Source organism: Aspergillus aculeatus (assembly GCF_001890905.1).
Source record: "Aspergillus aculeatus ATCC 16872 unplaced genomic scaffold ASPACscaffold_8, whole genome shotgun sequence".
NCBI lineage: Eukaryota > Fungi > Ascomycota > Eurotiomycetes > Eurotiales > Aspergillaceae > Aspergillus > Aspergillus aculeatus.
The window spans coordinates 333,126-351,868 of NW_017962983.1; the positions used below are offsets into that span (position 1 = coordinate 333,126).

The 18,743-nt window shown below is 54.5% G+C and overlaps 6 protein-coding genes and 1 non-coding gene across 7 annotated transcripts; 3 read left to right on the plus strand and 4 right to left on the minus strand.

The window, feature by feature from the left end:
- Positions 1-816: 816 nt before the first annotated feature.
- ASPACDRAFT_52338 (putative D-arabinitol dehydrogenase ArbD) lies at positions 817-2,105 on the minus strand (the record flags this gene model as incomplete). Its single annotated transcript, XM_020202602.1, has 4 exons — positions 817-997; positions 1,055-1,480; positions 1,538-1,613; positions 1,682-2,105. The coding sequence occupies 4 exons, from the start codon at positions 2,103-2,105 to the stop codon at positions 817-819; spliced, it is 1,107 nt and encodes a 368-aa protein (XP_020056011.1).
- Positions 2,106-4,628: 2,523 nt separating this feature from the next.
- ASPACDRAFT_119274 (uncharacterized protein) lies at positions 4,629-7,210 on the minus strand. The gene is made up of 4 exons (XM_020196236.1): positions 6,875-7,210; positions 6,617-6,815; positions 6,465-6,562; positions 4,629-6,413 (listed from the first exon to the last, which is right to left on the minus strand). Exons 1-4 carry the CDS (start codon positions 7,027-7,029, stop codon positions 4,724-4,726), a joined length of 2,142 nt encoding a protein of 713 aa, XP_020056012.1. The 5' UTR covers positions 7,030-7,210; the 3' UTR covers positions 4,629-4,723.
- Positions 7,211-7,750: 540 nt separating this feature from the next.
- ASPACDRAFT_78608 (uncharacterized protein) lies at positions 7,751-9,076 on the plus strand (the record flags this gene model as incomplete). The annotated part of the gene is made up of 3 exons (XM_020205220.1): positions 7,751-7,828; positions 7,954-8,922; positions 8,984-9,076. 3 exons carry the CDS (start codon positions 7,751-7,753, stop codon positions 9,074-9,076), a joined length of 1,140 nt encoding a protein of 379 aa, XP_020056013.1.
- A 27-nt stretch (positions 9,077-9,103) lies between these two features.
- ASPACDRAFT_52340 (isovaleryl-CoA dehydrogenase) lies at positions 9,104-10,774 on the minus strand (the record flags this gene model as incomplete). The annotated part of the gene is made up of 6 exons (XM_020202603.1): positions 9,104-9,518; positions 9,606-9,883; positions 9,946-10,181; positions 10,257-10,351; positions 10,428-10,515; positions 10,588-10,774. The coding sequence occupies 6 exons, from the start codon at positions 10,772-10,774 to the stop codon at positions 9,104-9,106; spliced, it is 1,299 nt and encodes a 432-aa protein (XP_020056014.1).
- A 424-nt stretch (positions 10,775-11,198) lies between these two features.
- ASPACDRAFT_52341 (putative 3-methylcrotonyl-CoA carboxylase, beta subunit (MccB)) lies at positions 11,199-13,020 on the plus strand (the record flags this gene model as incomplete). Its single annotated transcript, XM_020202604.1, has 2 exons — positions 11,199-12,664; positions 12,726-13,020. The coding sequence occupies 2 exons, from the start codon at positions 11,199-11,201 to the stop codon at positions 13,018-13,020; spliced, it is 1,761 nt and encodes a 586-aa protein (XP_020056015.1).
- A 323-nt stretch (positions 13,021-13,343) lies between these two features.
- On the plus strand, positions 13,344-13,415 carry ASPACDRAFT_t156. Its single transcript has one exon. It is a non-coding gene; the product is annotated as a tRNA-Gln (tRNA).
- Positions 13,416-14,219: 804 nt separating this feature from the next.
- ASPACDRAFT_78609 (putative RAS small monomeric GTPase (Rsr1)) lies at positions 14,220-15,947 on the minus strand. Its single transcript, XM_020205221.1, has 8 exons — positions 15,587-15,947; positions 15,475-15,506; positions 15,374-15,400; positions 15,236-15,315; positions 15,161-15,183; positions 15,044-15,072; positions 14,983-14,992; positions 14,220-14,862 (listed from the first exon to the last, which is right to left on the minus strand). The coding sequence occupies exons 1-8, from the start codon at positions 15,595-15,597 to the stop codon at positions 14,448-14,450; spliced, it is 627 nt and encodes a 208-aa protein (XP_020056016.1). The 5' UTR covers positions 15,598-15,947; the 3' UTR covers positions 14,220-14,447.
- Between the last annotated feature and the right edge of the window lie 2,796 nt (positions 15,948-18,743).

The window sequence follows — 18,743 nt, forward strand, 5'->3', positions numbered from 1 at the left end:
GTTAATGGGATGAGTGCTACCCTTCCCCTTGCGTTCTTATGACTTCGTCCTTTCAGATCTGTATCATACCTCTACACTGCCGTGTAAGCTATACGGAGAAACTGGGATCTTCCAAAGACTAGTACTGTACCTAATGCATTTCATCATTGGTCATTGACCACCAACGAACAAACAAACATTTCAAGATAATTTAAAAGCACTGCCCGGAGATACAGTACATCTCCCTCGCCCCATCCTCTGATCTACCCCGCAATATCGCCGCCGCCACTGTTGATCTTCCTGTCCCTCCTCATCCCTACAGGTAATGTAGAACATACTGTAATATACATCTATGTACTTCCTTTGAGATCCCAACGATCGATATCGACAGCTTGCAAGGATACTCGCAGATTGTGCGTTGTACAGTACACAGTACATATGTACATACAACACCCCCCGACAGAATGCCAAATTACATCATACTAATTTGCGTGGCTCTTCGCCTCCTTTCTTGGGATTGCTGGGTTCATCGCAGCAATGAGTTCACTTGTGTTTTAATGTCTGTACACCACGCCATGATGCAATGATGCAGCCCAACGGGGGCGGGGGTTTGTAAGCACTGACCCCGCCCTGCTTCGTTATCAGGAAGAGAAGCACACAAGCCCCTGATCCAAAGAAGAAAAGAAGAGGGCTCGGGAAACGACATCATTGGATGAAAGTAGATACGCTAACAGCTAAATCACGCCGCTTTGATCTCCCATACAAGTAAGTACATCATTTTGGATTAGCATTGTACCGGTACATATCGACATTAATGATCGGGTGTAAGGGTTGAAGCTAGGTCAAGGTGTAGCCCCCGTCGACCCGCAGATCGGCGCCGGTGATGTACCGGGAAGCGTCACTGAGGAGGAAAGTGACGGCGCCCATCAGATCCTCGGGGGTGCCCATCTTGCCTACGGGGATCAAGGAGATCCACTTGTCGCGGAGTTCGGGGTTCTCGTCTAGGATCTTGCGGGTGCTTGTTTGGAGGATGTTAGCAGGTTGAAGCTCAAGTCATGATGGCAGGAGAACTTACAGAGCCGTCAGCATATATCCCGGGCTGATGCAGTTGACGCGGATGTCGTGGCCGGCCCATTCGACGGCGAGGGAGGCGGCGAGGTGGCGGACGGCGGCCTTGGCGGCGTTGTAGGGCGCCTGGGGCTGGGGCACGTTCACGATCGCCCCGGACATGCTGCCGATCAGCACCATGCTCCCCGCGACTTGCCGCTCCATCAGGTGCTTGGCGACCCCCGTCGCGAACAGGTAGGTGCCGTCGACGTTGACGCCCCACAGCTTCTGCATGCGGTCGTGCGGATACGAGATCGCGTCGAAGTTCTCCGTGAACCCCGCCGAGGTCACCAGGTGGTCGATCTGGCCGTGCTGCGCGATCACCTCGGCGATGGCGGTGCTCACGGACTCCGGGTCCGAGACGTCCGAGTAGTGCGCCGTGACGTTGGGCATTCTGTAGGATGGTCATCAGCGTGAGGCTGCGTCCAAGGTGGGAGCAATCGTGACGTACTGGTCCGCTTCTAGGCCTGGATTCTCTTTCTGGAACTGTTCCACCAGCTTCTTCGCTTGTTCTTCGGCCTCCTGCTCTGTGATTGACGACTCAGTCAGTTGTTGATGGATGGTTCCAACTTTAAAAACCCGGAACAAGACCTACTGTTCAGATCGACAATGGCTAGATCCGACCCGGACGCGACAATGGCCTGCGCCATGACCAATCCCAGCCCGCGCGCACCCCCGGTCACCAGCGTCACCTTGTTCTCCAGCGAGAAGTTGGCCAGCGTTCGCTTGAAGTGCATCCCGCCGCGGCCCTGCACCACCGGCGAGCGGGGCATGTGTTCATCGTCCGGGTATTCGATCTTGACCTTCTCGTCCGTCCGCGCGTACTGGCCTTCCGCCTCCAGCGCGCCTCCCGGTGCGGTGGTGGTGGCCGCCAGGAGGGGGTCTTGCTTGCTCTTGCTGGAGTCCTTTCGGAGCGGAGCTGTGGAGGTGAAGGGGCGGAGGAATGCGGCGGTTGGGGTTGGGCGCGTGGATTGGCTGAGTGCCTTTGCGGCTTGCCGTACGACTGCGGGTCGGAACATTGTGAGGGGAGTGATTAGACGCTATATCGATGCGGTTAGTGAAGGTTGTTGGGGGATGAGTAGGTCGAAGAGTAGGATGACAGAGGGATTGGCGTGGCGTGTATAAGTATAAGTATCTAGGAGCACTTACAAGTGCGGAGATGTTGAGAACAGTGGAGGGAGAAAGAAAGGGTCTGGTCAAGAGAGAGGAGATGCAGAGCCTAAAAAGGCAAAACATGAGCGCAATGAATCCATCGAAGGCAAAACCAGGAGAGGTCAGGTCCGGGTCGGAGCGAATGATAATTCAAAATGTCAAAAACGAATTCAAGGGCTGAAAAAGGACCCGGCATTGCCCCAAAGAAGAAAGCAACCCTCCATTATTCCAAAGGGAGTCGATAGATAAAGGAGCCGGGGAATGAGTATACGTATACTCCACCGCGGCGGTTGTTGTTGTTATTGCGGTTGTTGCGGTGTGACCCAGCCGACTGGTTGGCTTGTTTTCCCTCCACAACCCCCCGTTTACCACCCTCTTGCCGCTACAATTCTTCTGGAATATTTCTTTTTTCACCTCCCAATTGCAGGTGATGTCAGGCGGTGATGAGGCATCACTGGGCCAGGCCTTAACCGCCATGCAGCGATCGGACCAGGATTGTGCTCTTCGCCTCCGCGTGACTTGACCAAAGGTTGGCCTCAGACCGGCCTTCTGGACGATCCCCTGTCGGCTTCAACTAGTCGGAAGTATGGAATCCCCCGGAAATAAACTAGTCCTTCTTCGTGTCTGACTTGTGACAGAGCCATGACGGATGCTTGATAGTTGTTGAGGCGGTGACAGACAACTTGGAAGACACTCATATCATCGACATCAATCGACAGCAATCGAACGCTGGGAGACCATCCAATTATCGCCATGCTCTCCGATCTACCCTGTATCAGCACAGTCGATAAAACGCGCCAAGCGACTACTGCTCAGAAATCCAGACCAAGCTCGGTTCCTTAGCTCCCCCCCCCCTTCAGCAGTTCATTCTTCAATTCACCTGGCCACATGACCCAGCTAGGGTCTCACAGACCGGGCTATCTGTATCTTATCTATATTTATATCCGCTCCAACAACTCCTTCCAGCCACGCCCAGCCCCTTCTCGGTCCTTGTCAACTTACACATAGCCTCGACCCAGTGGACCCGGTAGATGCGACCTCAACCGCCATCTCATGTCTTACCCGGGTCGCGAACCGTCAAATGGGCTACGCCAACAGCGGAGTTGCCATAAATCCCCCCCGCGGATACCTGCGGAGCGCCACCTACCCACCCCCAACGACTCATACTGCAGCAGCTGTCGTCGCAACCCACACGTACGTTATAGTACCGTTAGTACATACTGTGATTATCTGCGGCAAGCTGCAAGTCCATCCATCCATGCATCCATCCTGCCCACTCAAAAAGCCACCCACCACACACGGCTTGTGCAGCGCGCCAGATGACCTACAGCCGAAACCGCCGTGACGAAACATAAACAAACACCCCCGTCGAGAGGAGAGGCAATGTACGGTACTCTACGTAGCGGGACCCTCCAATTTCTTGGGTGGGCGTCCCGCGCTAATCGGGGTTGTGGGGATCGGAATGGGGGTCGGTCGGTCGGTCGGTCGGTCGGGCACAAGCCACGAGCGGCGAGCCCCATTTGTATGGATCCATATCCCAATCAAAACAGTTTCGAAGGGGGATTTCCAGTATCTGACCCGTACCCAACGCTCTCTTCTCTCTTTGTCGGTATGACAGCGACAAATGCAGCGCTGCGCCCGTCGCCTGCTTCATGAAGAGTTCGTGTGCATGATTCATGCCGCGGGACGCGTGTTGCAACTCAATGCTCGGTGCAGGACTCCGCCGCGGCGGTGTCGCTCTTCGCATTTATGGGTTGTGAATGAGAGATTAACAGTGCGCACAAAACCAGATGATCTGTCATTACCCCCTCTACGGATAAACTACCTCCATCGAAGGTAAGAGTATACGACCAACGGCTCCTGCTTCTAACTCCTACAAATCACAGCGGTCTACATCGAAATTTCAGGAATTAGTTTAGGCTCCATCCATCCTCCGCTCCCCACAACGTCGCCTTATCCTCAAACACCCCCAAAGTACAGATAGCCGGTGCATTGCATTCAAGACCAAGAACAATAAATTGCATTTATAAGACGCTCCAAAAGAAACAAACCTATCACACAGCAGAAATTGCCCGCGAGACCGCTCAGTTGTCACAATCACAGACCCTCACCGGTTGACTTGGGTCATGTCTACATTCAAAAATGCCGCCAGAGGTCCATATTTCTCTGTTTCACTCATCGCCGCTTTCCTCTGCGAACTCGACCAGCGGTGTTCCGCTCTTGCATTGATCCTGCAAGGTACCTGTTAGTCATCTGACTGCAGCTGTTTTCCCTGGCAAAGCGAAACAAAACAAAAAAGTTGGGAGTGGGGAATAGAGCTCGGGCGACGGTGTAGTCATCCGGAGAGCACGGTCACACAACCCCACAAATGTAGAGAAATGGACGAGGACAAGCCCCAGACAGTTTCAGTCTGGTAAATCTAGAAAAATCCGTTTGGAAAGTTCATGATCATCATCCTGTCCAAGCCCCTGGAAGATCGCCCAGATCAGGCGAGATGGCAAGACGAAACAATAATCGGGCAGGGATATAGATAGCAAAATCTCTGACTTACTCCTTTCTGATGGACCACTTTGGCAATGACACCCTTATGTGGGCTGCGGATGACCGTCTCCATCTTCATGCTCTCGATCACCACAAGCGGTTGATCCTTTTCGACCGTGTCGCCGGCGGCCACCTCCACGCGCAGCACTTTGCATGGCATCGGTGCGAGAACGCTGTTCTTGATGTCTTTCATGCCCAATGCTTTCTCCATCCATTTGGCCGGTGGGATGGTCAGGCGGTATTGCGTGCCCTTCTGGAAGGCGATGATTATGTCCCCGTCGCGGATGACCGTGGTGTCGAGGCGGGTGTGAGGGAAGAAGGAGGTGATGATGTTAGAGTTCGAGTTGTCGTGGCTGACGACCTGTTCGAACACCACGCCTTGGACGGTGACGTTGTATGTATTGTCGCCGGTTTGCTGGATGCGGACCTCGTGTCGCGAGTCATCATTAGCGCCGGGTGTCAGATCTGCAAAGGATATCTGATGCGCCTGGTAGCCGGGGCTAAACCCAATCCCCGAGCCCTCAAAGCTAGCCTGCGCGCGAGACGCAAGGCTGGCATCCCGTTGCAGACAGGCCAGTGCCACCTGGGCCAGCACCTCGGGATCAATGGTCTTCGCCGGAAACAATTCCGCGCGGTGCTTATCGATGTATCCAGTCTCCACATCCCCAGAGATAAAATCAAAGCTGCGGCAGATAGTCTTTAAGAATTCGATGTTGGTGATCGGCCCTGCGATCTCGTACTCTTCCAGCGCGGCGGCGAGTTTGCGGATGGCTTCCTGTCGTGTGGCGCCTCGCACGATGAGCTTGGCGATCATCGGGTCGTAGTGGGCGGATACTTCGTCGCCTGCGACAAATCCTGCGTCGATGCGGACATCCTCGGTCGCGGCGGGAGTGCGGACGTGCAGGAGGGTGCCAGAGTCTGGGATGAAGCCCTGGTCTGGATTCTCGGCGTAGATGCGAGCTTCGATCGCGTGTCCACTGGTAGCCATGTAAGCCTCCACCTCGTCCTGGGTCAATGGCAATGGAGCGCCTTCGGCGACCTTGATCTGCCAATGCACCAGGTCCTGGCCAGTCACCATCTCCGTGACAGGGTGTTCGACCTGCAGTCTGGTGTTCATCTCCATGAAGAAGAACTCGCCGCTGTCGTTGTCAAAGATGAACTCAACCGTGCCCGCGCCCTCGTAGCCCACCGCCAGTGCGGCTGATCTAGCTTTCGCCCAGATGTCTTTCCTGGTCGCATCTGGAAGATGCGGAGCAGGGGACTCTTCCAGGATCTTCTGGTGTCGCCGCTGGATGCTGCAATCGCGCTCTCCCAGGGCCACGCAGTTCCCATGCTTGTCGGCGAAGACTTGAACTTCGATGTGACGAGGTGTGGTGATGTACTTCTCCACGAGAACGTGATCATCCCCGAAGGAGCTCATAGCCTCCGACCTGGCGGACTGGAGCTGGGCCTGAAAGTCGGCTTTGGAGTGTGCGATGCGCATGCCCTTGCCGCCTCCGCCTTTGACTGCTTTGATCAGAACGGGGTACTTGATTTTGTCGGCCTCTGCCTCGAGGAAGTCGGCGTCCTGGTTTTCACCATGGTAGCCGGGCACGCACGGTACACCCGCAGCGGTCATGATATTTTTGGACTGACTGCTTAAAGTCAGTTTTTGTAGTAAGCTGGAAGTGCATCCGTCAGCCTACCTCTTATCACCCATATCCTCGATCGCTTTCCATGGCGGACCAATGAAGACCAGCCCAGCTTCAGTGCATTTCCTTGCAAAAGCAGAGTTCTCACTCAACTAGATGCTATGAGCTTTCAGGTGCACATGGCCCAGTACCAGGCAGTCACTCACAAAACCATATCCCGGGTGTATCCCTTGACAGCCCTCCCTCTTCGCGATCTCGATGATCCGGTCCCCGTCCAGGTAAGCCGAAACCGACCCGAGGTTAAAGGCGAACGGCGAGCTCAAGGCATGTTGAGCTTTGCTGTCCGGATCTGTGTAGAGCGTCGTCACCCGGATACCATGCTGGGCGGCCGTGCGTCCGACTCGTCTATTTGGTGGTCAGGTCAGTCACCGCAAAGCTTAGATCAGCAACGGAAAAGCACACACAGTGCAATCTCTCCTCGATTCGCGATCAGAATCGAGTCCAAGGGCTTCTGAGTCGTAGCCGCATCCGTGGAGAGGGTGGAGGCTGCTCTTCTGGCTCTACGAACCGCCGTCGGCCCTAGGCGGGATGTAGTGCGGAGAAGCGCTGAGAGGGTCATCACGAATGACCAGAATATAGAGGTTCGCAGGGGATCAGTCAACAAAGCTCCAGGGTGCTCGTAGATAGTCGCATATTCTTGCTATAATGTAAGAACAAGACTTCGGATCTGGAATCAATCACATCGGTAAGTTAGCGACCGGCGAGCAGCACCCCCGGTTCTTGTAGATGCAACCTCCCCCCAGCTTGTTGGAGCGGAGACCCCTTGGGCCGACGCAAAGCGACGGCTGCGGGGAAGCCCGCTGCACGTGACCGTGGACTCCACCGGCCGGGTTTTTTCGAAGACTGAAAGAAACGAAACCGGGTCAGCGGCCATTGCATCAGGGTCAGTCGTCAGTCGTCAGTCGTCAGTGTCTGTCTGCCTGCCCTCCCTCTCCCTCTCTCTCCATTCGCGATCGACACTTCGGTCGCTAGCCTCCTTTGTTGTCTCTACACGCGCTCTTTCTCTTTGGTTCATATCTCTGTTTATCTCATTCATTTTTATTATTTGATCAGCATATACACAACACCAGAACAAACCATCCAACACCAAGTACTGAAAATCTGACGCGCAACTTTTCCTTCTTCTGGCACCCTCACTTTTCAATTCACCACCACCACCACTATCGATACCTTTGCGGCTGCAAAAAAAAAACCTCCGATCACACAACATCATCCCTCACTTTCAACCTATACCTGACACCTTTCAAACACATACCCAAAAGAAAAAGGGGCCCGAGACAATGTCCGACGACGAAGACTATTACGACGAATACGACGAGGATATCTTCTGGGTGGAGGAACCCGATCCCACCATCGCTGTACGTACTGTCAAAACCACTACCTGAGACATTGACCCAGAATCGCATCTTACACCCTAATCAACCTCCTTTTAACATCCCCTCCAATCCCCCTACCCCTCACTGACAAAACTGCCACAAAAAAGGACGACCTAGCAGCAACCTCCACCAACGACGCCATCTTCTACGACCACCCCGCCCTAGAAGTCGAAGACTACTTCTCCGACTGGGACGATCTGTCGGATGACTACTACGACGAGGATCCGACCGCCGTGCGCCGCGCCCGCGCCTTGGGCCTGTTACCTGCCGGCGACGGCCATCATGACAAGCAGCACAGCCACCATCACCGCGCTGCTGCTGTGACCAAACACCAACGTAAACCAAAACCGACTGCCAAAAGAACCCCGTTTTTCGATCTCGGCGCGTTCCAGAGTGTGGTCTGGAAATCTCCGCACCAGGAGAAGGAACAACAATCGGTGGTCGCGTTGCATGAACCCGGCGAGGGGGAGAAGGTGGCGCTGCTGAAGAATTGGCGCGAGGTGTTTCGGAGTGCCAATCCTAGGATGACCGCTGCCGTGGGCGTGGTGGCGGGGGCCGGGGCTGGGAGGAAGCCTGCGCCGATTCAGCAGCAGCAGCAGCAGCAACAGCAGGGGTTGTGTTCGAGGGGTAGTAGTGCGGGGGCGGAGGGGAGGGGGAATGCGGAGAGTCGGGAGGTGGATGGTGTTGATGCTGCTACGATGGAGGAGGTTGGGGACGATACAGGGAAAGGTGTGGGTAAGGGTGGTGTGGTTAATGGGGAGGGGTTTGTCGCAGCGGGCTTGGTCATCGACGGTGGTGAGGTTGAAAATGGGGGTTCGTTTGAAGGAGGTGGTGAGGCTGATGCTGATTCTGCCGCTGCCACTGCCACCAACAGAGAGACGGTCAACGGGGAGACGGCGGATGGCTCCTCGTTCGATGAGTCGCTTGAGAAACCGACAGCGCCCCGGTCCAGGAAGCGCAAGGCCGATGATGCGGTCGACGATATCCCGGAAACTGCAGCAAAGACCCGGGCCAAGAGGGTCGCATCCTCCACGAAAGCCGGAAAGGTTAACAGCAGTAAAGATGTCCCCGTCCCCGTACCTGCTGCTGCTGCTGCTGCTGCTGCTGCTGCACCTTCGGCCCCTGTGCGCAGATCAGCGAGGAATAAATAAAGGAACGCAATCCATCGCGAATGAGCGCTATGATGTTATGACTTTCTTGATATTTGTGCAGTTTATACAGATCTGTTGAACCCGACATACTAATTAATCTCTGGTTCTATGCGTACTCCTTGTTGAATGCCCGTCCTATCACCATCCGCCGAATCTCGCTCGTGCCCGCTCCGATCTCGTACAACTTCGCATCTCGTAGCAATCTCCCCGCCGGAATCTCGTTGATGTATCCGTTGCCTCCCATGAGCTGAATGGCATCGAGCGCGCATTCTGTCGCTCGTTCCGCAGCATAGAGGATCGCCCCGGCGCAGTCCTGGGTGCGGATGACGGCTCCAGACGGAGAACCGGCCGAGTTATCGATCTGCCGGGCAGTCGCGTAGGTGTAGGCCCGCGATGCCGCCAGTTTAGTGTGCATGTCGGCGAGCTTGCCTTGGATCAGCTGATTGTGAGCGATCGGCATCCCAAACTGTTTGCGGACGTGCGTATAGGGCAGCACGAGATCCAGCGCAGCCTGCATGATTCTGTATATTCGTTAGCTCCGGGACATACTCATTCTTTTGGTCCCCCTTCACAGTCAGTCAAGTCAATGCCAGACAGAGATAACCTACCCCAGAGGACCCGCACTGAGCACCAGGCGCTCCAGATCCAACCCCTCCATCAACACCTTCACGCCGCGATTCACCTCGCCGAGGACATTCTCCTTCGGGACGAAGACATCTTCAAAGACCAGCTCTCCAGTGTTCGAGCCACGCATGCCCAGCTTGTCAAGCTTCCGGGCGCAGGAGAAACCCTGAAACTCCTTCTCGACCACAAACGCGGTGATACCCTTGGACCCCTTCTCCGGCTCCGTTTTGGCATAGACCACCACGTAGTCTGCATCTGGGCCCTGCGCGTTGGGTCAGCATGTACTTAGAGCAGCCATCCCAATTCTGCGCGAGAGTCTCTCACGTTCGTAATCCACATCTTCGTTCCGTTCAACACCCACCCCCCGTCCACGGCCTTCGCCGTGGTCTTCATACTCACGACATCGGACCCGGCCGAGTGCTCCGACATGGCTAGCGCGCCGACTTTGTCTCCCGAGAGAAGCCCGGGGAGGAATCGTTCTTTCTGGTCGGCGTTCCCGTTCAAGGAGAGTTGGTTGACGCAGAGTTGGGAATGGGCGGCGTATGAGAGAGCGATGCTTCCTGCTCGTGAATCCATGGGTAAGAATCATAGTGTCTCCAGCTAGATGGAGAGACAACGGCGAAGATTGTACATACCAGAGGCACGACTGATCTCCTCCATGACTATGCAGTGGGCCTGGTAGCCCATCCCGAGACCGCCGTACTCTTCGTTCGCGGTGATGCCCAAGAATCTGGTTCATAGATGGAGCTGGTCAGCAAGGACGCTTCTGCAATGGATGATGCATAATTTAGAGACGACGGCCATACCCAGCATCGCCAAACTTCTTCCACATCTCCGCCGGGAACTCATTCTGGGCGTCGGTCCGTGCGGCCAGCTCCTCTGGAATCTCGCGCCCTTGATTCCGCGATTGATGGTTAGTAAAGGTTTGCCTTGTCCTCCAGCTATTATGGTACCGGGCTTACTTACGGGTGAACTCTTGGACTCGTTCTCGTAGCTCGAGTAAATCGTCTTCCGTTGGAGGAACGAAGTCCTTCGGGTGCTTGGTTGCTAGGGTGCGTAGTGCGGGGGGCTGGATGAGGGGATGATGGATTCGTCTGGTTAGAGTCCGGGAGGTAGTCCGGAGAAGACTGGGGAATCGGGGAAGGGCAGCCATGTGGTAAGAATCAATTGTCTCTCGGTGTTTATGTATGGAATAGATCCTTGTTAAGAAGTAAAGAGCTTGATGATTTATACCCCAAGGGAAAAGAGAGAGGGGAGAGCCGCGGTAGAACTAGCTGCAACAACAGGGTAAACGGTGTCGATGTCACGGCGGCTAAACACGGCAAACAGCGCTATGCTTCTCCGCATGTCACCTGCTCCCCTCCCTTTCGCCGACTCCTCTTTTCTCCTTCCCTTCCTCCTTCGGTTTCTCCATTCCACAGAGATAAAAGAGCATACAGTATCTGTTATTCACCGTCTGATTCTCGCACGGAATCATGCGATAGTATGGTCTAGTAATCGTCTACCAGTTGGCGTTCCTTGATCCCCGGTATCCGCACCCTTCGTCTTCCCCAGCTTTTGCCCACTCCCTCCCCGCAATGCGCGCTCCGTCTCCGCTTCTGCGGAGCCTGAGACCCAACACTGTCGCCCTTCCATATCGACGACTTGCACTGCGTCCATCCACAACCATAACCTCCCCTCGAATCCTCTCAAGATCAATTGCCAACTACACACACCCCCATCATGCATCTGCTATATCCGTCCTCCCCACCGCCGTCGATACTACATCGTCCGAATTCCAGGAAAACGCCCAACAGATGCAAGAACTCCTTGATCGGATGGCCAGTCTCCACGGCACAATCTCGCAAGGCGGTCCTCAAAAGGCCAAGGACAAACACCTAGCCAGAGGCAAGATGCTGCCTCGGGACCGGGTCAGCGCCCTCATTGACCCGGGCACATCGTTCCTCGAGCTCTCGCCGCTCGCCGGCCACGAGGTCTATGGAGAGGATGTGCCCGCCGGGGGAATCATCACGGGCATCGGAACGGTGGAAGGCGTGAACTGCATGATTGTCGCCAACGACAGCACGGTCAAGGGCGGCACCTACTACCCGATCACCGTGAAGAAGCATCTCCGGGCGCAGGCCATCGCGCAGGAGAACAAACTGCCGTGCATCTACCTGGTCGACTCGGGCGGTGCCAACCTGCCGCACCAGGCGGACGTCTTCCCGGACCGCGACCACTTCGGCCGCATTTTCTTCAACCAGGCCCGGATGAGCTCGCTAGGGATCCCGCAGATCGCCGTGGTCATGGGCCCCTGCACGGCCGGCGGTGCCTACGTGCCCGCCATGAGCGACGAGACGATCATCGTCGAGAACCAGGGCACCATCTTCCTGGCCGGCCCGCCGCTGGTCAAGGCCGCGACGGGCGAGGTCGTCTCCGCCGAGGATCTGGGCGGCGGGCACCTCCACAGCACGATCTCAGGGGTCACGGACTACCTCGCCGTCGACGACGCCCACGCCATCGTTCTGGCGCGACGATCCGTCTCCAACCTGAATTATCCGCAAACGAACCTACCCTCCACGCCGGGCAGTCTATCCAACACAACAGCAGCGACAACAGCACCCATCAAAGAACCCCTCTACGACCCCAGCGAGCTCAACGGCATCGTGGGCACCAACCTCCGCCGCCAGATCCCCGTTCATGAGGTCATCGCCCGCATAGTCGACGGCAGCGAGTTCGCCGAGTTTAAGCGCGACTACGGCACCACGCTCGTGACGGGCTTCGCGCGCATCTACGGCCACCAGGTGGGCATCGTCGCCAATAACGGCATCCTATTCTCCGAGTCCTCCCTCAAGGGCGCGCACTTCATCGAGCTCTGCGCCCAGCGCGGCATCCCCCTGGTCTTCCTGCAGAACATCTCGGGCTTCATGGTCGGTGCCGACGCCGAGAAAGGCGGGATCGCGAAGAACGGCGCCAAGCTGGTGACGGCCGTCGCGTGTGCCGACGTGCCCAAGTTCACCGTGGTGTTTGGCTCCAGTGCCGGCGCCGGGAACTATGGCATGTGGTGAGTTCCCCCCCCTTTTTGTTGGGGAAAATAAAACTAAGACTGATTGACAATCCCCCAGCGGCCGCGCCTATTCCCCAAGATTCCTGTTCATGTGGCCCAACGCCAGAATCGGGGTCATGGGCTCCGAGCAACTGTCCGCGGTGATGGAGGCCGTGGGCCGCACCGCCGACCCGGACCTGAAGGCCCGCATCGACCGCGAATCCGAGGCGGTCTTCTCGTCGGCGCGCCTCTGGGACGACGGGGTGATCCCGCCCGCGCAGACCCGCCAGTTCCTGGGGTTGGGGCTGGCGGCCGCCGTCGGGGGCAAGGTCGATGCCGATGTGCGGACGCGGTTTGGGGTGTTCCGGATGTAGTCACCATAGTTGCAACACACATTTTAACTAAACATCAATATCGACGAATGAAATTAGCCTTGGAAGTTCAAATGTCTGGCCCCTGTCCCCTTCCCTCTTTTGGTGTAGTACTGCTTCTGCTTGGTTATGCCCCCTGTATGAATCAGTCTGCCCTCCCCCCCGCCCCCACGGGAGGTATCGTATATCCCTCAAGTATCCGCCTATCTGAGAGGGCTCATAACTGCAACCAACCCCTTGCGCTTCGATACACTACAGCACCTAGTACCCAGAGGCCCGAATCCCTTTTGACAGTGTCAAATACCCGCGGCGATGACATCACCCTCGGTTGTGTAGTGTAATGGTTAGCACCCGGGATTTTGATTCCCGTAATCCCGGTTCGATCCCGGGCATGACCTATGTTGTCCGTTCCAAGTTACGTGATTTTCGTTCCTGTTTTGCCTTTTCTTTTTTCCTTGAACACCGTCTTAACTTAGCCTTACTCTTTTTTGGTTATGGTTTGTCTCTAGTGGCGTGGGTGAGTGAGCTGAATGAGGTCTCTGGGTGGTTCAGGGAGTTGTTTACCTACCCCAAGTGCAATGGATGACTTGACTCTCGGCTGTGGTTCTGTTATGCTTCCAAGTTACCGGCACTGCGTATGGAACTCGTGGGGAGGGTTTCACCACTGAGGTACTAGAGGGGCTTAGACTTCAGGTTGCTTCTACCCGGACTGGGAGCGAGTATATTCCCGTCTAGTTCAGCTGAGGATGCTTTGTGGGGGAGAGATAACTTCGTTACCAGCTGGGTACCGTCCACAGCCATCAGCGATACCAACCCACGAGATTGACCGGCCGAACCGTCATAGGGGTGGGAGAAGAGCAAAGGCTTCTGTCCCCAGGGCGATGTTAGTATCTGGCTCGTCTATCTATGCCACCACATAGAGCTACCCACATAGGGCACACCGAAAACAACACCTGCCAGAAACAAAGATCAAGGGCTAACAGCAGGGCTGCTGTTAATTTCTGCGTCTTTCGATTGTCGCGACATATGCAATCTATCATCCAACTTTTTTCTGTTTCAAACAAAACTGTGTTTACAACCATACACCAGACAATGATACCATGCGGTAGGATGGCAACAAGATCAGTAGACCGAATAAATATACACTTTCTCTTTTCCATCGCAACAAAAAAAGGAGAAAAGAAAAAAAAAAAACGAATTGGGCTATAAATCACATATATCTATCGTGGGAACACATTGACAGCGTATGATGAAACATGGGGTCTGAGATTCAACATTAAACAAGGATTGTAGACGGAAAGGGGTATGTGCAGCCAAAAAAAGAGAGACAGAAAGCCAAGAAATGAAAAGTAGATCATGCGGACAAGCAAATAATTTGCTCGCTTGCATTTTGAAAGTCTGCTGCTTCACTTCGTCTCAGTATAAATCGATTATAAGATCACGCAAGGGCCCTTCCGCCGCTTCTTATCCTTCTTTTTCTCCCCCCGATTGGGGTTCTCCCGTTTGCGGGAGGAGTCGTCGCTCTTCGAGTTGCCTTGCAGGTCCTTTCGGATGATCTGCCGGCAGAGATCGATAAAAACTTCGTTGACGTTGGCTCGTCGACGAGCCGAGGTTTCGTAGTAGGGGGCGTTGCCCCAGCTCTGGGAGAGAGCAAACGCGCGGGCGCGTGGAACCGCGCGGTCTTCCTCAAGGTCGGATTTGTTGCCCACAATGACAATAGGCACTTTCTCATCCTCCTTGATGCGGATAATCTGTTCTCGTAACTCGGATAGTTCGTTCAAGGACGACATGCTCGTGATGGAAAATACGAGCAGAAACCCCTGTCCTTGCTTCATATATAGCTCTCTGCAGAGTGCGCTGTCAGTTGCGAGATCGGATGAAAGGGAATGCTGGTGATCATCGTGCGATTGCGCGATTGCGTGATCGTAGGGACTTGTGATGCTGGAGGGTGGGCGCAATGTTTACCTCATGGCCGCTGTAGACTAGTCAGAGGAGAAGAAGCACCATCGAGGGACCGTCAACTTACTGAACTGTTCTGTTCCTGCAGTGTCCAGTCTGCACAGGTCATTCAAGTCAGTTACCTTGGTCCATCATGGATTGGCCCAGCGTCTAGGATCCCGAAAGACTGCGGAAGGAAACATACATTTCCAGAATACATTGTCGGCCCTGCTGCGGGTAAGTGACTGCACATATCTCGGGGGCAAGTGATGTCACTTACGTCTACCTCGATCTGTTTCCGGTAGGAGTCCTCGATCGTCGGATCGTAGCTCTCAATCCACACATTTTGCACGAATTGAGCTGCCTGGCGTCAGCACGAATACAAGTCAGACGGGGTAGTGCCCTCGTCCAGACATACCAGTAAGACAGCTCTTGCCCACACCTCCTATTGCGCCGACGAGAATCGCCCGTCGTCAGTGGTGAATCTTTCCCGATCCCAGGAGAAGAGTATGTGCCTACCAGCGCCTAGAACGACGATATGATACTCCCGTCTGTAGTCGGAAGCGAGCGATCAGCAACCTCCGCCGAGTAGATGTGTCCGAGAGCATGATGCGCAAGTCGGGGGACTTACTGTGGCCGCATTGAGACGATTGGCTATAGCTTCGCGATTATAGTGATGTTTGGGGCTGGGTATGAAGGTGCGAAAAGCGAGTCAAGCTCCGACAAAAGTATCGATGTCGATTGTGTTTCTGATCTGGGAGGGGGGGCCGAATCTGCGGTCGAGACGGGAACGCGGCCGAATGCGACAATTGAGAAAAGGTTGGCCGAGGGAGGAGGGAGGAGGAGTAGCCCTGAGGAGGAGCAGGAGGAGGGGGGGAGGGCAAAACAGGCTTTGTCGATGTTTGTCTGTATCAATCCGCACCAATCAATCAAAGGATGGATGGGAGGGGGAAGGAAATGATCGGAGGTGAAGAATGAATTGATTCCCTTTCGGAGGGTTGGAGGCGGGGGAGTCGGGAGGAGTGCTGGGAGAGCAAGGGCAACATCCACACGCGATCCGTTACATCGGTCTTAATGCCAATCGATTCCCAACCAATTCCGCGGGAGCTGGCAGGCGGAAAGCGTCGGACAAGCTGGACACAAGAGAGGTCTGAAGCAAGGTGTGGGAAGGAGGGAAGTTGAGTTGGGGGTGGTGAGAGGAGAATCGGAATAAAGGAGAACGATGGTTGTTCGAGATGTCGAGGCGGCGAGTTTTTGGAAGTGGGTGGGAAGGTGGGTTGGTTTGGAAGGAGGAGGAGAAGAAGACAAGAGAGAGAGGGAGGGGAATTCCGTGTTTCTGACCACCACCACTACCACTACTACCACTGGTGCCGGAGACTAACTAGAAAATAACTAAAACTAACAACAAGCGTGAGCAGAGTAGAGCAGAGGAGCAACAAGAAGCGTCCAAGACGTGAGCAAGAGCCAGACAAGAAGCAGAGGCAGAGGCAGAGGCAGAGGCAGAAACCGAAGCAGTAGGACCGGCCAGCCAGCCAGCCAAGCCCAGTCCACCGAGAAAGTGGGTTGGATTGTGGTTCGGCTTTGTGTGGGGAGGAGGAGAGGAAGAGGAAGAAATGCATGGGATTGCGATAACAGGCCGATTGATCAATGTCGGAGCACACATGCGCACATACACGGACTGAATTCACGCACCTTTCTGATCTTCGATCTTTCTCTAACTCTCTCCTATACTATGTTTTCTTGTGTTTTCTTTTCGATGTCTTTGATGGGTGCAACCGCTGTGGAAGAAGAACCCCCGGAAGTTCGTTCGTTTCGGCGGCGGTGAGAATGGCAAGCGATGTTGTTGTGGTCCAGGAAAAACCTTAAACAATCAATGATTAGACTAGCATTGCTTGAAGCTTCTCTCCATCCCGTCCGGAATGCATTCCCCCAAACTCAATCCGGCATAACAAGGAACAAGAGGATGTGAGAGAGGGTGTGGAAGAGTGAGCGAGTCCGAGGTCAGATCGTCTCTTGTGTAATTCCGAGGGTGGAGTGGACTGTACATCGCGTAACTAGTAGCTACCGTACTCTTCCTCCGAGAAAGGGGGAAACCAACATGGTTTAGCCAGAGAATAATTGAATCAGCTGTCCTGTCCTGCTCCTATGCATTCATCCGACTTCTGGAAGATCATTCTTCGGGCTCGAAGGACGTCTGCATTGTCGGAGGGGAGACTGGAGATGAGGAGAGGAGGAAAGACAGGGCAGGGCAGCCATTGACGAGGATGAATAAACAACAAGCAATTGAGCATCCAACAAACGCAATCACCTACCTGTGCTTTCTCTTGAGCCAGGATCACCATATAGCGACTGTACGTACCTGCTAACTCTTGAAAATTGGCAATTCAGATAAACAGACCCCCAGATGGGGTGGGTTGTTGGACAATATAATCCTCAGGATGGCAAGGTACAGTACAACAATACACTCAATAGAAAAAAGTACAAGTGCTGAGTGTACAAAAAGTCCCCCAAACCACCGCCCTCAAGATCAATCGATCATCAACAATCATCAACCCTGGGCACCTCCATCCAGTACCTTGTATCATGGATCTATTTGCCTCTTTCCCGATACGGCCCATCTATGCTAACCCCTCGTTTCAACGTCATCATCACCAAACAACACTGCATGCATCCCTCATCCTCGATCATTCTCATTTATGAAATCTAACATACACATCCCTCCCTCTATTGCCTCCGGTCTCCATTCTCCCTCCCCTTCTCTTCCCTTCCACTTCCCACTCCCCAAAAGATCCACCAAACCTCTACCTCCTTCTCCAACCCACCCCAGATAAACAAGACAGAACCCGAAGTACACTCCACTTCCACCAAAGAACCAACAGCACCAGACCCCCTACCACCAACCCACCGAACCCAAGCGACTAGCAGTTCCGGAAAGTACTGTAGCTGTCAGGGACGGATCAAATCCTTCAAGTTCTTTTCTTCCTGCAGGGTACTTTCACCTCACTGGTTCGATGTTCCCCCTCGCCCCCAAAAAAGTCAAGCCGCACCCACAGTACGCACAGCACTGCACTGGGCACCTACAATAGTCCTCCGTACTAATCGAGAGCCCACCAGATTCAGCAGGTGCTAGATGGTAGGTAGGTAGGTAGGTACTAACTGTACTTTCCGCCTTCGCGGTGTGGTTTGCGACTTTAGTTTTTGTGCTGCACAGTACTATTGTCACTGCCTAACGGGCAGCGCGGGAAAGGAAAGGCAAGAGAGGAACGTCATGCCATTTGAAGTACCGGAGTGTGTGTGGCGGGTGGATGTATCCAAGTCGAGATTCGATGTATCACACCGACAAGTAACTCATGAGGTAAGTTTACTATTTCACTTAATTCGTACGCTATGTAATGTATGTACAACTAGGATTTGTACTGGGAAAGAGGCTCGTAGCTTGATGAGGCTCCGCCTCGTCATCGAAAACATTGACTGTTCCAAGGCGTCTCTCTGCCTTAAGTTAGTTATCGGAGAGGGGAGGTGACATAAGATGCATTCTTGCATCGCATCGCATCGCATCGGCCAGATGTTGACCTGGCGTGACGTGGGCGCTCAGTGTCGGTGGACATCTACTTCAGCAGTTGTATTGCACAGTGCATACACTCGCCAAGGCTGCGCTGGGCTGCTTGTCATGCCGAAAGTGAAATGCATCTGATGTACGTACTAGGTACATTATTTGCCGCAAACAATCTCCGCGGCGTGTACTCCGTACACACTGAAGAGATGGGTGTCGGTCGAATACACTCTTA

Excerpts from the sequence above, each read along its gene's own strand:
- ASPACDRAFT_119274 (XM_020196236.1), bottom strand. The coding sequence starts at position 7,029 with ATGACCCTCTCAGCGCTTCTCCGCACTACATCCCGCCTAGGGCCGACG. Across the intron at positions 6,563-6,616 it reads TACACCCGGGATATGGTTTT|TTGAGTGAGAACTCTGCTTT; the intron begins GTGAGTGACTGC and ends CATAGCATCTAG. Across the intron at positions 6,414-6,464 it reads GAGGATATGGGTGATAAGAG|TCAGTCCAAAAATATCATGA; the intron begins GTAGGCTGACGG and ends GACTTTAAGCAG.
- ASPACDRAFT_78609 (XM_020205221.1), bottom strand. Across the intron at positions 15,401-15,474 it reads TATCGTCGTTCTAGGCGCTG|GAGGTGTGGGCAAGAGCTGT; the intron begins GTAGGCACATAC and ends TCGGCGCAATAG. Across the intron at positions 15,184-15,235 it reads GGAAACAGATCGAGGTAGAC|GGCCGACAATGTATTCTGGA; the intron begins GTAAGTGACATC and ends TACCCGCAGCAG.